The sequence below is a fragment of the Salarias fasciatus genome, chromosome 18, assembly GCF_902148845.1.
Source record: "Salarias fasciatus chromosome 18, fSalaFa1.1, whole genome shotgun sequence".
NCBI classification, from domain to species: domain Eukaryota; kingdom Metazoa; phylum Chordata; class Actinopteri; order Blenniiformes; family Blenniidae; genus Salarias; species Salarias fasciatus.
In genome coordinates, this window is record NC_043762.1 from 20,897,602 (window position 1) to 20,910,601 (window position 13,000).

The following is a 13,000-nucleotide window of genomic DNA, read 5'->3' on the forward strand; positions in this document are numbered from 1 at the left end:
TTACAGCTCTCCCACATCAGCAACTGTTACCTGAACCTTAAAAAAGTGACTTTGTTTTACTATCTTCGATGATTCATTATTGTTGATATGTTGCAGTTTCTTCCATTCATGGTTTAGACTCATGAAATCCCAACTCTTTATATATGGATTCTGACTCACTCAAGTTTATTTCACTGAATTTCATCAATTACCTCTGCCAAACCAGTGTAACTGATGTTATTCACAATAATATCTCTTCAGAATGCACAAAGGAAGGGTGGTGAGCAACTGGTCTCACAGAAATGTCTTGAAACTGAGCCTGGGAAACTTTCTGTGTGGAGTTATGAGCATGTTCTCCCTGGGCAGGCTCTTGGCTCTTTGTGTTCATGTTTGATGTTTTTTTGTGGTTCAGCGTGCAGGTTTGACTGTGATGGACTGATGATTCTCTGAGGTGTTCTCTGTCTTTGGTGGGATCAGCTCCGGGACCCCAGTACCCAGAAGGATGAGGTTTAATTTTTGCTTATCATCTCTACTCATTTTGTCTAAAAATGATATTTTCTGTCATATTTAAAGTACCAAGTGTGCATAACAGGTTCCATACAAAGACTGATTTATATCATAGCATGTTTAGATGAACAATTGCAACTTAAATATGTATATTTATCTGGCTTTACATGATTTTCTAATGATAATTCTTAAGTAATAAAGTAGCCTGTCTAGAATGGCTGTTTGAAGTTAGAAGTATCGTTAGTTGATAATAGCGCTGCCAGAAATAGAAAGTGTGCAGTAAACAGCAATGCAACCTATAAGCTAAAGTCTGAGAAAACCTGCACTGGCACGTCCTGGAGGACGCCACAGCTGTGAGCACAGCTTTCATGTCGTCCTCAAGATCCGACAGACGCGTTGAGCCACAACAGGATCCCGCTCTCTCTTCCTGAGAGAGGAGAGAGGCTCAGATCCTGCAGATAAATCCTCTGACGGTGTGTGAAAGTTTGAGTCAGACTGTAGACATGCTGGCGGTGCAGTGCACAATTATGTTGATTGATTTAAGCTTCTGAAAACTTCAGGTTTTAAATACCAGAGAGTTTATTGAGAAGCGATTCAGAGGAACATTTCTGGATCAGAGTGGACACACGGGCAGACCACAGTATGTCTTTCTCACAAACACAGAGTATGATTTTTTTTTTTTTAAATGCAGCATGCAGCTTCTGGTGAGTGCACGGTCTGGCAGAAGCACTGAGGCACGGGCACAATGCATCTGGGTGTGTGTGGGGAGGATGTAAGCTATTGGACACGTTGTAGGAGTTCATCTTGAAAAGCAAGCAGTGAATCAGAGAAAGGAAAGCACTGCGGTTTCTTCTGCACTCAGTGAAGGTCTGGAGTTTCTCGGACAGTCTGAAACGGCTTTCCTGTTTTCTTCTTTCCTGCTCGTTCCAGGACTTCAGTGGGCATTTTGCTTGGGATGGGAAGGCAACAGATCAATAAAGCATTTCTCCCAATTAGAGAAAATGCGACTGGAGGACGTCGCTTGACTACTGATGGGATGTTTTTATGAAGTCCAGCGCGCTGCACGGGCATCAAGGCATCGAGGCCGATAACAGTGGCGTCATTTGTCTTGGCACTTAGGGATTAGAATTAAGATGTACAACAACAAAAAAAGGCAAAGTACGGAGTATTTGGAGGGCTGGGAGGGGGCTGGAGCGTTGTGTTCAGAAACGAGCGCGGATTCTTTCCAGTGGATCTGTGTCCCACATCTTGGGATCCCAAGCCTGGAACCAGCCAGTGAAGGTCGGAGGCTCGGCTCCCTGCTTGATGGTGGTGATGGGTAAACCACTGCGGCCAGCAGGGTCCGAGTCCACATACTCTTTAGCTGAGTGAAGAAGAGGCAGGAGACGAGACAGAGGAAACATGTTAAAATCAAATGTTTAACTCCGTTTTGACTCAAACAAGCGCTTCTATTGTGGCTGAAAGTCTTAGTAGTAAAAAATAGACAAAAACTTCTCAGCTGAGCTGCAGCTGAAAACGGCCTGATGGGAGGGGTTCAGACTGCTGGTTATGGGTCATAAAGCCACAACAATGAGTTGAAAGAGACTCCAGAGAGCTGAGAGCAACTTCAGACTTCAAACATCATTTTCTGTTGGTTCATTACAGCCTTTCTGAGGAACTCTAATAAACCCAACATGTTCTTTACTGAAGTGCATCTGCAAAATTTTTCCAGAGACAGGACCGTGAATTAATGGCACATACAGTGGCAAATGTGTTCATTCTTTTGTAACAGTTTGTTCAGTATTAAGATGTCAGGATTAGAAACCTACAGTGTTTTAAGAAAAGACACCGTGATCATTTACTGAAAACACAACAGTAAAACTAAATCATGCTTCATCTCGTTCATCGAGCAGCATGAAGTTCATAATGAGCACAACCAGCTTCTAAACCAGTTTGGCAATGTGGGGCATGAACAGGATGCCGATCATATCACCGAGACTTTACGTTTTATTGATAATGTGTAGATTGAAGGGACCCTGAAGTGTTTGTCATCGCAGAATCACAGCCATCAAATGCTGTTTTTCACTCTTCTTGCTTGCATATAGATAGCATTTTATTTTATTATGTTCTGCTCCCTACAATAATATGAACATGTTGTTTTTATTCCCCAGTTGTGTGACTTGCTTTTCAGTCTGAGCAAACGATTGCAGTCTTTTATTGCTTCCAACTCAGTTTGCATACATGTATTTTTGACATCAAATAAAAATGCTTCTGTCCCTGAACGCTGCAGGGACCCACGCCTCCCATCGTCCTCATCGGGTCTTATTAAAGCTTCTTCTCTGTTCAATGAGGAGTTTCAGTCTCTGAAAAACTGAAGCTTAAAAACTTACGATACCTAAAACCAACGGCCTCAAAATCTGACAGTTGAGCTGAATAAAGAACAAATGAAGAATCGCTCGAAAGACAAAGTCATCCACATTTGTTTGCGCAACGAACCTATTTTAGGAGCTCCTTTCCTTTCCACTTCATTAGCATCTTTGCCAACCCAAAGGAAGATCTGCAGGAGGAGAGGAACACCCAGAGGGAGTCAGGCGGTCTGCTCCAGCACGCGGATGTTTCACTATCAGAGCGGCGTTTCACATCTTCTCATCCTACCTGGTCCCAGGTATCCAGCAGCATCACGTCGTCGGTGGCCAGATCTGACTGAGTGAAATCTCCTGGCACTTCTTCCACCTGGGAGCCAGAGAAGAGGCTGAGGTCAAAACCTTTTCAGGTGTTTCACTCGCCTGAATTATCATGAACCCAAGATGGGTCACTTGTTTGATTCAGTATTAAAATAAGAACTCATAAAAGCTGCTCTGGATCTAATCTCTCTCACTCACGATGAGTCTTCCAATTTTGTTGGAGCAGCCGAACAGACGTGGAGGTTTCACCATGTTCCGCAGGCTCTTTGAGGTCTGATATTCCTTCTTGCCGCCCAGAGCAGACCAGAAATTAGCTGGAGAGGAACACAACATGCTTTTAATGCCACAGTCCGATAAGATTTTCACACTATTATCCTCAGTGGACGGTCACAGATATACCATGAAATATAGAAAAGGGATCTTAACCATGACCTAGTTTCTGTTTAACGCAGGTAAAAATTGGGTCAAAAGCTGTTTTCTTTCTGAGTGGCTGACGGGATCAAGAGGTTGATAAACCCACCTGGCTCCTTGCCCTCAGACACAGCAGTGGGGCTCCCACCCAGAAAGCCCACCACATGCTTGGATGCGTCCATCTCCTCATCAGTGGCGCCCAAGCCGCGCCACACGAACAGATGTTCCACGGTTTTCAGCACAAACACATCGTTGGTGTTCAGATTGGAGGCAGTGGCCTCGACCTGCGGATGCAGAAGCGGATCAATCAGTCTTACTTTACTTGCCACATTCCTATGGCGTCCTATGGCCACAATTCCGAGGCGAGCAAAAGATGAATTTTGGCAGAAATACAACGCCATGCATTCCGGGAGATGCCAACAACAGAGCAGATACAAGACGATGAAAAAACAAACTAATGACTGAAACTAAAGCGGTTCACCTCCACCACCCGCGTGGTGCGGGTCATGCTCTGCCGGATGTGGAAGAGGCGCGTGCTGGGGGGCCGCTGCTGTCCGACTTTCCGTGACGTTCCTCCAAGGTGGATGATCATGGGCTTGCCCTGGAAAAGGCTCATCAGGTGGGGGGGCTCCTGACCCTGAGTCACTCTCACCTGCGGATGGGCGGATGAAAAACAGATGAAACAAATTAGAATGAACTGGGATACGAAGTGAGAAAAGATGTCAACTAAAATGCTACTTTGAATATCTCAATTACATTCAATTTCTCGTGAAACAATCTAAATGAATCTAAATTTAAATGAAAATAGCAGACATTTCTAATTACATACATGATGGTGACACAGTAAAAATTAAACTTTAAATATTCTGATGTGGGTTACACGAAATAGTTCCTCATTATTATAATTATCTATAAATAATAGAAATACAATGTAAAAAATAAACATTTATGATTGTATAATTAAAAAAAAAATCCACAGTGATTCTGTTTCATTACCGAGCAGTCAAAAATAAAAATTAAATTTATACTGCCCTCTGCTGGCCGGCATGATGCGGTTCCACGAACCAACAGAAAATAAAGAGACACGTTTTTGTATTCATCATTTATCATTTCATTTGGTCTTAAACTGAGACTTTTAACACTGCATGTATCTTCTTAACTTGTTTAATTGGTGCAGATAAGGATTTATACATTCCTACAGTATTGAACATGTATTACAAACAGGTTTGTGTCATGCAAATACATACTTTGTACCGTTTTGTATTCTTTCTAAATCAAGGACCAAAAAAAAAATAAAATTCCAAAAAACTAGATGTACTTTAAAATCCTCAGTGTCTCTGAGACTCAAACAGTACACAAAACGACTGGCAGTGTGATTTTTACTGTACTTAAATGATTCAACCCTGGGACTACAGACTTGACTGTTATATGCAGCGATCACAGTGTCAAGTCCTGACCTGAACCGGCGCTCCTCCCATTGAGTCATCCAGCTTCACGGTGAGGAACGCTGAGGCCGCCAGCTCGTCCTGGGTGCACTTCAGCCCCTGCCTGAAAAGGTCACGGCGGACACGCGCACGTCAGAGCGCTCCCTCTCCATCCACGTGTGAGTGTCTGCCGTCACACCCACCAGGTGTAGATGAGGTGCTTCTCCCGACCTCCCGTCTTGTAGCTGTACAGGATCAGGTAACAGTCGCCGCCGTAGAAGTGGCCGTAGGTGGAGGGATCCACGGGAACACTTGCACCATCCTCAACTCGCCAGATCTGAACAAAAGCCCACACTTTTTTCCAATGTCTTACCACCCTGTTGATATGTTTCCTTTTTCTCTGTCTTTTTCACCCACTCGTACCTGGACTTTGCCTTTGCCGTCGTCCACCATGCCGTGCTGAGCTGCCATGGCACTGTTTGAGTGCAGAGTGGCGGCGTCAAAGGGCACCTGCTCCACTTGGGCGATCCGGCCGATGGTGTAGGTCTTAGTGGGGCCTGTGGTCTGGTCTTTGTCCTTCCAGTCAGAGAAGAATTGCTTGAACAGTGGAGTCTCGCCTCCTGCAGGAAGGACTTGGATCTGCAAGGCAAAGAAAGATTGAAGCTTGATGAACTCTGCAGCACCGTGGGGGATTTGTACTGAATGTCTCTCATCGTGGATTTCTTTAATCACATCTCATCTTCACCTGAGTCTTGCTGGAATATCCTTTGTCTTTGATGAACTGCTGCCCGGCAGCCATGGCTGCTTTACGCTCAGATACGTTGGCCTTGGGGCCTGTTAGAGACAGAAGAGACACAACATGGTGAGAGCGGCAAAAAGAAAAACAAAAAACAGTATTCCCTTTTGGAAACTTATGGCAAGATTTCTCTGGTAAATACCAGAGAAAATATACTGACAATACATGTAGTTGAAGATTAAACAGAAGTTTTTTAAAGGCTAATCAATTACATACAAAACAACGCCTTAAACACGCAATAAATGGATGAACAGAATTACTACAGATTTATACAAGAGTGATGTGATCATCTAGTTTATTCTCAAAAAGTACTGCTGTTATCAAAAACAAGACATGAAAATGTAAAAAGAAGAATAGATGTAAACACACTAGTTAACTGCTTTAGCTTCTTATTTTCGGCTAATAAACAAATATATGTACTCATTGAAAGCTTGAAGGTCAAATGAAAAGTATTTTATTGAGGGTGAGACGCTGTAGGCACCTTTCCACACAAAGATGGTGCGGTCCACCCCGTTGTCCAGGATGTAGCACTCCTCTGGAGACAGCATGCCCTGTTTGAAGGGGCTGGACGGAGCCACGGACGTCACCTTCATGGAGCCAGAGGCATCTGAGATCTGCAGAGAACAAACACAGACAGGCAGCACTGCAATGCTTCGCTGCTCAGCTGCTCAGCACAGCCTTAAAGTGGACAGTTTTCTTAGTTAGAAAGGTTTTTTTTTTTTTTTTTTAAGGCATTCTGCATTTTGCCATAGCAGCTGAAACACGGATGTTTGGCAACATCTTCAAACCACCAAACTGCACAAGACTCAAAATGACTGAGTTTTTTACATCAGGCTGTAGCCACTGAGACACGGCTCTGTAGTCTACGTTCTAAACTCATATCATTCGTCTGGAGCCAGGGGGCAGTTGAATTCCTCAGAAGACCACTCGTGTTTCTCACCATGTAGAGGGCACCCTTCCCCTTGTTGGTTACTTCCACATCGTCATCAGAACTACTGGGAGCAATGCTGGTCTTAGGCCCGAGAACCTACAAAACAAACACACACCAACAAAAATATTTAAACCTTTTTCCTGATAATATTTGCAAAATTAAAAAAAGAGGAAGAAGATAAATGAAACATGCATGCATGTATAAACCCACTGGATGAAGGTTTGCCCCCCTTGTGCTCATTAGGCCTCGGTGCTTCTGTTGTAAAGGAAGTGTTTACAATGCAGCCTGGGCCCGTAGCTGGCACATGAACAGGAGGCTACAAAGGACGGCTCTGTGCTGAGACCTTCCCACGCTGACTGACGTGCATCACTTATACATATAGCTCCTGCTCTCAAACTGAGGTCAGAGTTCACCGGGAAGCACCAGAAGAGGGAGAGGAATGGGGAACGTGCGCGCCGCACCTTCAGAACCGCTTCTGGCTCGTCTCCTTCCTCCACCATGTGAACCTTGGCTCTGCCGTTTCGCTCGTCGTCTCTGATGCCGATGGAGAGCTGGGACGCCTTCAGCCGTTCGAAGCGGTTGCACTCGCTGCCACACCACTGGTAGATGTCCTGCAGGAGGGGGGAACGCAGCACAGGAACAGGTGACAACAACAACCTCCCACTGCGCGCACAGCTGAAAAAAACGTGAATATTATCAACAAATCTTCCAACTTCCCCTAACCTCTGAAATTGTTCTCTTCTTTTCTTTTCTTTTTTTTTTTTTTTTTCAAAAACACTGTTACAGACAGCCTGACATTTTTATTTATTTCAAACTTTGCACATCCCAAGCTGCATCTGTTCTGCAGCCTTCAGCAAGCTTGTTTTGCATGCACAGGGGTAAAATGCAAACTCCACTTAAGATATGCATCCAAGCACGCATTCAAAGCAGGTGCAGTCCCAGCGCCACACAGTGTCCTTCAGTAAAAATGTTTCAAACAATGCTCACCTTTCCAAGGTCGATGATGAAGCAGTCGCCCTTGTTGAAGCTGGACCAAGACAATTCCACCTCCGATGCTCTGATGATCCGACGGCCTTTCACATGGAGCAGGCGCTTGACGCTCGCGTCATTGGTTACCACGTGCTGGAAACCAGAGGCCACGCCCCCTATCTGTGACAGAAAAGATTCACAGAATTTTAGTGGTGTACTATTTCAGTGAAAGACCATGAGATATATTAGTATTTCACTAATGCACAGATGTGAGAGGTCATGAGGGGTCGGGTGGTTTCAGGAAGCACAGAGCGGCTGAATGGATTTTATCACAGCACTATAAAACCTCAAAGAGGAAAAGGCTGTAAACTGAGCACCAAGCGAGGAGGCCAGCATGTGGCGGAGCAAACAAAGACATGGGATCTTTCGGTAAGGGCAGAAAATGATGCCTGGTTTTAGACAGAAGCAGCCTCCAGGTCTGTTCGGTGCAGGTGTGTTGTACCTGAGGACCGGGCGTGTCACGCATAGAGCCGTCCTCGGCGAAGCCATTAAAAGAAACAAATGTTCACAAGGCATGTAAATTAGACCGTGAGAGACAGAAATACTCTCCACCGCCACCGGTTTAATATCTGGAGTGATTTGCCTGTTTATGACAGCAGTTGGCCTAACTCGTCTAATGCTGTTCAGCATCTGGATGACTGGCAAAAAATGAAAACCACGCTCACACTGTCCATCCTGTCACTGAGTCACAATCCAACTTTCCATGGCAACAATGCAGCTCTGTTTATTAAAGATCACCAAAATTATGAAGACGTGGTGGGTTTCGTTGGAGGCGTGCAGACAAACATGTGCGGCGCAGAGTTTCCATCCTCCAACAAAAGCTGTAAACAAGCATTTGGGATAATTGCGTTCAAGCAATACCGAGGATGGGGGACGGGTGTTTTTCAGCGAACGAGAAACAGATGGCTGGAAAAGAGAAAAGAGTGGCTCCGCTTGCGCTGGGAAACGTCGTCCTTCGATGGGGCCGGCTGCTGTGGGTACAGTGGATCAGACACGCCCTGAGATGTAAATAGCACATGAGGTCTGCTGTGTTCCTTCTGAACTTCAGCCTCATCAGCTGAGCTGCACGGCAAAGTTCAAGAGGCGTAAACAATCATTAAACCCACAGGAGCGAGGCAGCGTGCGAGTTCATGTCTGTGTTATTAGCAGAGGTGACTGAAGAACTCACTGAGGTTAAAATAAAAATGAGAGCAGCCGGTGAGGTTGTGGTGGCAAATGATATGTATCTTCATATATCTACACGTGCACACACACGCACACACTTTGGCTGGACTTTATATGAAAAGCTATAAATTCAATTTCAAACTTGAGTTTTATTGAGCTTTCTTTATGGAATGGAAACGGGAAGTGTCTGCATTCAGACATTATTGATTAGTCCTCGATCTTCTGCTGCCTTGACCCTTTCTCAGAGCCGCCACTCTCAAAGTTTAAAAGAAGTGATGCTTCAGCATCAAAGATGGAAGCAAAATGCTGACATTTGTCTTCAAGCTCAAGGAGCAAAAGTTTCAGAAACATTAAATCATTTCACAATAATTAAATAATAATGATTTCAAAATTGCCCCTTCTGAATGACAGATAAGTTCACTTTATATTTCTTCACAGCTCTACAACCGACGACGGCGAGGAGGAGAGCTGCGCAAGGCCAAGGACCCGAAGTGTTTTCACCCAGACAGTGACGCCACACGTCCAGAATGTCTCGACCCCGCTGTGAAGCTCACCTGGTACTTGATCCCCTTCTTGAAATACCCCTGGAAAGTGTTGGACTCATAGTTCTGCGTCTCCCTGAACTGCACCGGCCCGCCGCCCAGGAAGTCGTCCAGCTGTGTGGCGAATACCGCCGCTGCTCCGCTCTCATCCTGCGAGCACTCATCCCCTGCAACACACACACACACACACACATTCAACTCTTGCTACAAGAGGGAGCTTCAAACTGAAACACTTGTGTGTCTGGGACATCTGACTCTTTAAATCACATCTGCAGCTGCTGTTCCTGCTAGTTGGTACGCTGCATTGCTAAAACTGTTTCATAATTCAGCATGACTAACTAACTCACTATCTCAGACAGACAGATTAATTTTGTTCCCGTGTTTTTTTCTTGGGTAACGCCTTCCAGATGCCTCTATTCTGTGCGCTGGCACGAAGATGAGCGTTGGCACGGAGCAACGCGAACCTGGAAGGACAAGCGCTTGTCTCCCGTGGCCTTAAAGGGGTTTTCCACATGTGAGTCAAGCTGCGGTTTTAAGCCTCGGTTTTTGGTTATGCAACTGGAAATGAACCGAGGCTTGGAAAAGACTCCGTGTTCTCTTTATCGCAGAGTCACTGTGTGTTCTGTGCAGAACCCAGCAGAGAAGTGAGCAGCGCAGAGGACTTTCACAAACTGAAGAGACTTTCTGGAGTAGCAGACTTCATCTGCTCAGCAGACAGCCCACAGCTGGAGCTACGGTGAAGTTTTATAATTTTATCAAAAGAGGAAGTTGGGATGTTATAAAAGCTTTCATACAGAGACGTAAAGTGATGAACTGCAGTACGACATCGATGAGACCGGCGAAACAATACACAAAGATAAGCTCGAGGGCAAAAAACGAGTGATAACATTTAGGGAACCAAGAACAGTGAAACCGTTTTCTCAAAAATGTAAAATGCAAGTCTGTTCCTGTTTTGATGAAGCACTGATACCCATTCTATGTAGAAAAACACATCTGACTCCAGCTGGAACCTCCTCACCCACATCAGACATGGTGTTAAAGCATTTTCAATGAGTGTAATGGTTCTAATATCAAGCCACAGTCGCATCTCACCCATCCACATGTGGATGTAGTATGAAGGCGCCGCGGTGGTGAAGAGCAGCAGGTAGGCATCCCCCATGTAGAAGCTGCCATGCAGTTCCTTGGGAACGGGTTTCAGGTCCATGTTCTCGATGCGCCACACCTGCAGTCCTGGCTTCTTCCCAGCAGTTTCAAACTCCTTATGGGAAACCATGACGGCTCTGACACACACACACACACACACACACACACACACACACACACACACACACACACACACACACAGACGACATGGAGACAGAAAGGGAAAATATGGAAAACCAGGAGGCCAAAGGGACACACGGAAAAAGACATGGAGTGATTTTAATATTTTTGCATTGCAGTGAAGCAAAATAGGTTTTGGAAAATCTAAACTGAGTCAGGGTGACCAGGAAAGAAAGAGCACATTCAGAATTTTTTTTTTTTTTTTTGGCTGTGTTTCCTAAACAAAAGATGTGTTTAGCTATGTGAGGGAAGATTCCCCACAGTGAATATACCGTATATAACATGGTGTTAAGTGTTGAGACCAAACCCTCACTTACTGTACTTCTCCTGCAATATTAATTCATTGTTTGGATGCAGAAAGCATGAAGAGATTTTACTTCAGAAGAGTAAGACAATTACCTGCTACTTCTGCTTGAGGGCGTTTCCCTGTTTTATCGACCATATCAGCCTAAAATCAGATCGATTTTCCAAAAATAGTTGGGAAACGCCCAAGTGTCAGATTATTTTAGACAAAGTTTATGCAAAATATAAATATATTATCCATTGTGAAAATACAGGAGTAAACCTAGAAATTGATATAATGAAGAATGCTTTTCAGAACTTGAACCAGACTGATGGGGGAACGTTGCACCGTAATCTGTAGATACACAATCAGTAAATCAATACTCCTGCCAAAACAAACAAGACAATCACCACACACCCAGCACGACGGGCAGGCCCGGCTTTTAAAAAAAAATACCATTTATAAATTAACTTAGAAAATAGAATGCAAAACAGATACAAGCTCTCGACATGTAGTTTTACAGTAAGTGTGTCTTTGCCACACCGAGGCTGGAAGATTATACATATCGCCATTTGCTCTGATTACACAAGAGCAAGATTATGTATGTGTGTGGGTGTGTGTGTGTGTGTGTGTGTGTGTGTGTGTGAGGCAGCAGGATTATTGCTGCAGTCAGGCTGACGTCGCCTGTGATGGCACAGCCCTCGACCACGTCCACTTCCTCAGCGCTGAGAAACACAGGCCTCCCTCTTCATCCACTTTCTCCCCTGCAGCTCCGTCCTACACTGGCCTGACTGTGTGCAGGGCGTATTTAAAGAAACTACATCACATCCTGAGAAAAGACACGCCGGCCACACCGAACACCTAGAATCCAAACAATCAGACACCATCAGCAGCATCAACAGGAGCCTGTCTGTGAGCAGGGTTTGCTCAGCTGCGTGCGTGTGTGTGTGTGTGTGTGTGTGTGTGTGTGTGTGTGTGTGTGTGTGTGTGTGTGTGTGTTAAGTGAGCGGTCTGCAGATCAGGTTTCAGTGATGGAGGAAAACACCCAGTGGATTTCCTGTAATGGGCTGCTTGATCGATAAATGCTGCATCAGTGGCAAGTCTTCAGAGCTCATGAGATTCATGGGCTTTACTGGTCTGGGATCAGAAGCAGCGGTACTGATGAGCAGAACACTGCAGGCCAGTGAAGGATGACTGACTTCATTTCATTTCCACCAGTTGCTTTCCTCCAGCTGATTCAGCACAATGAAGCTTCATAACAGGACTCTCCTGTCCATTTATTCTAAAATGGGAATTTGCAACAACAACAAAAAAATAAAAAAAGAGCAGGACTGACCCCAGGAGTCCCGCATGGCACTTAAATGGTTCTCCTCTCGTTTTTAAAGCATTATGTAACACCTGCTCTACTACTTCCTGCATGCAAAATCTACTCCCGGAGCCCTTCTGATCCATTTCCTTCACACAGAGAAAAATAAAAGGCGACAATAACATCAGCAGCAGCGGTTTTCCATGATAACTGATGCAACATCCCGTCTATCCATCAGAAGATGAGAGGTCTCTTCCTCTATTCTCTCTCTGGCTTCAGTCACTCAGCAAAGAGACGCGATGACACACTTTCCACATCTGGAAATCTGCTCACTTTTATAACATTTACAGGCCAGAACAAAGAGCAAAACCAATCAGGAAAAATGCACTGGTCGTGGAAACAGCACCAACTGTCTAACCTCAATAACTGCGCACGAATTTGAGGAGACTAAAGTCCAGATATGCATGAGAAAAAGTCCCAGCGTGTCCGTGCATTTAGCTGACAGCGAAACTCACAGTTTGCAGGAAGAATCTCGCAGGAAGGCAGAAGAAGGTCGGAGATGAGAAGAGGGAGTGGAGCGAGCGAGACGCGCCTTCGTGCTTAGTGTGTTGTGGAGGAGGAGGAGGAGGAGGAGGAGCGGTG

General features: G+C 45.0%; 1 protein-coding gene across 2 annotated transcripts; it reads right to left on the minus strand.

The window, feature by feature from the left end:
• Positions 1-1,046: 1,046 nt before the first annotated feature.
• scinlb (scinderin like b) lies at positions 1,047-13,000 on the minus strand. 2 transcript variants are annotated; one of them, XM_030114847.1, is made up of 17 exons: positions 12,874-13,000; positions 10,539-10,726; positions 9,459-9,613; positions 7,699-7,860; positions 7,173-7,322; positions 6,721-6,807; positions 6,262-6,394; positions 5,730-5,818; positions 5,408-5,623; positions 5,188-5,321; positions 5,018-5,108; positions 4,042-4,212; positions 3,670-3,844; positions 3,348-3,463; positions 3,121-3,198; positions 2,962-3,022; positions 1,689-1,849 (listed from the first exon to the last, which is right to left on the minus strand). In XM_030114847.1, exons 2-17 carry the CDS (start codon positions 10,717-10,719, stop codon positions 1,689-1,691), a joined length of 2,160 nt encoding a protein of 719 aa, XP_029970707.1. In that variant the 5' UTR covers positions 10,720-10,726; positions 12,874-13,000. The 2 variants fall into 2 exon arrangements, with proteins under 2 accessions (XP_029970706.1, XP_029970707.1); XM_030114846.1 differs by lacking the exon at positions 12,874-13,000 and having other exon boundaries at positions 1,047-1,849; positions 10,539-10,719.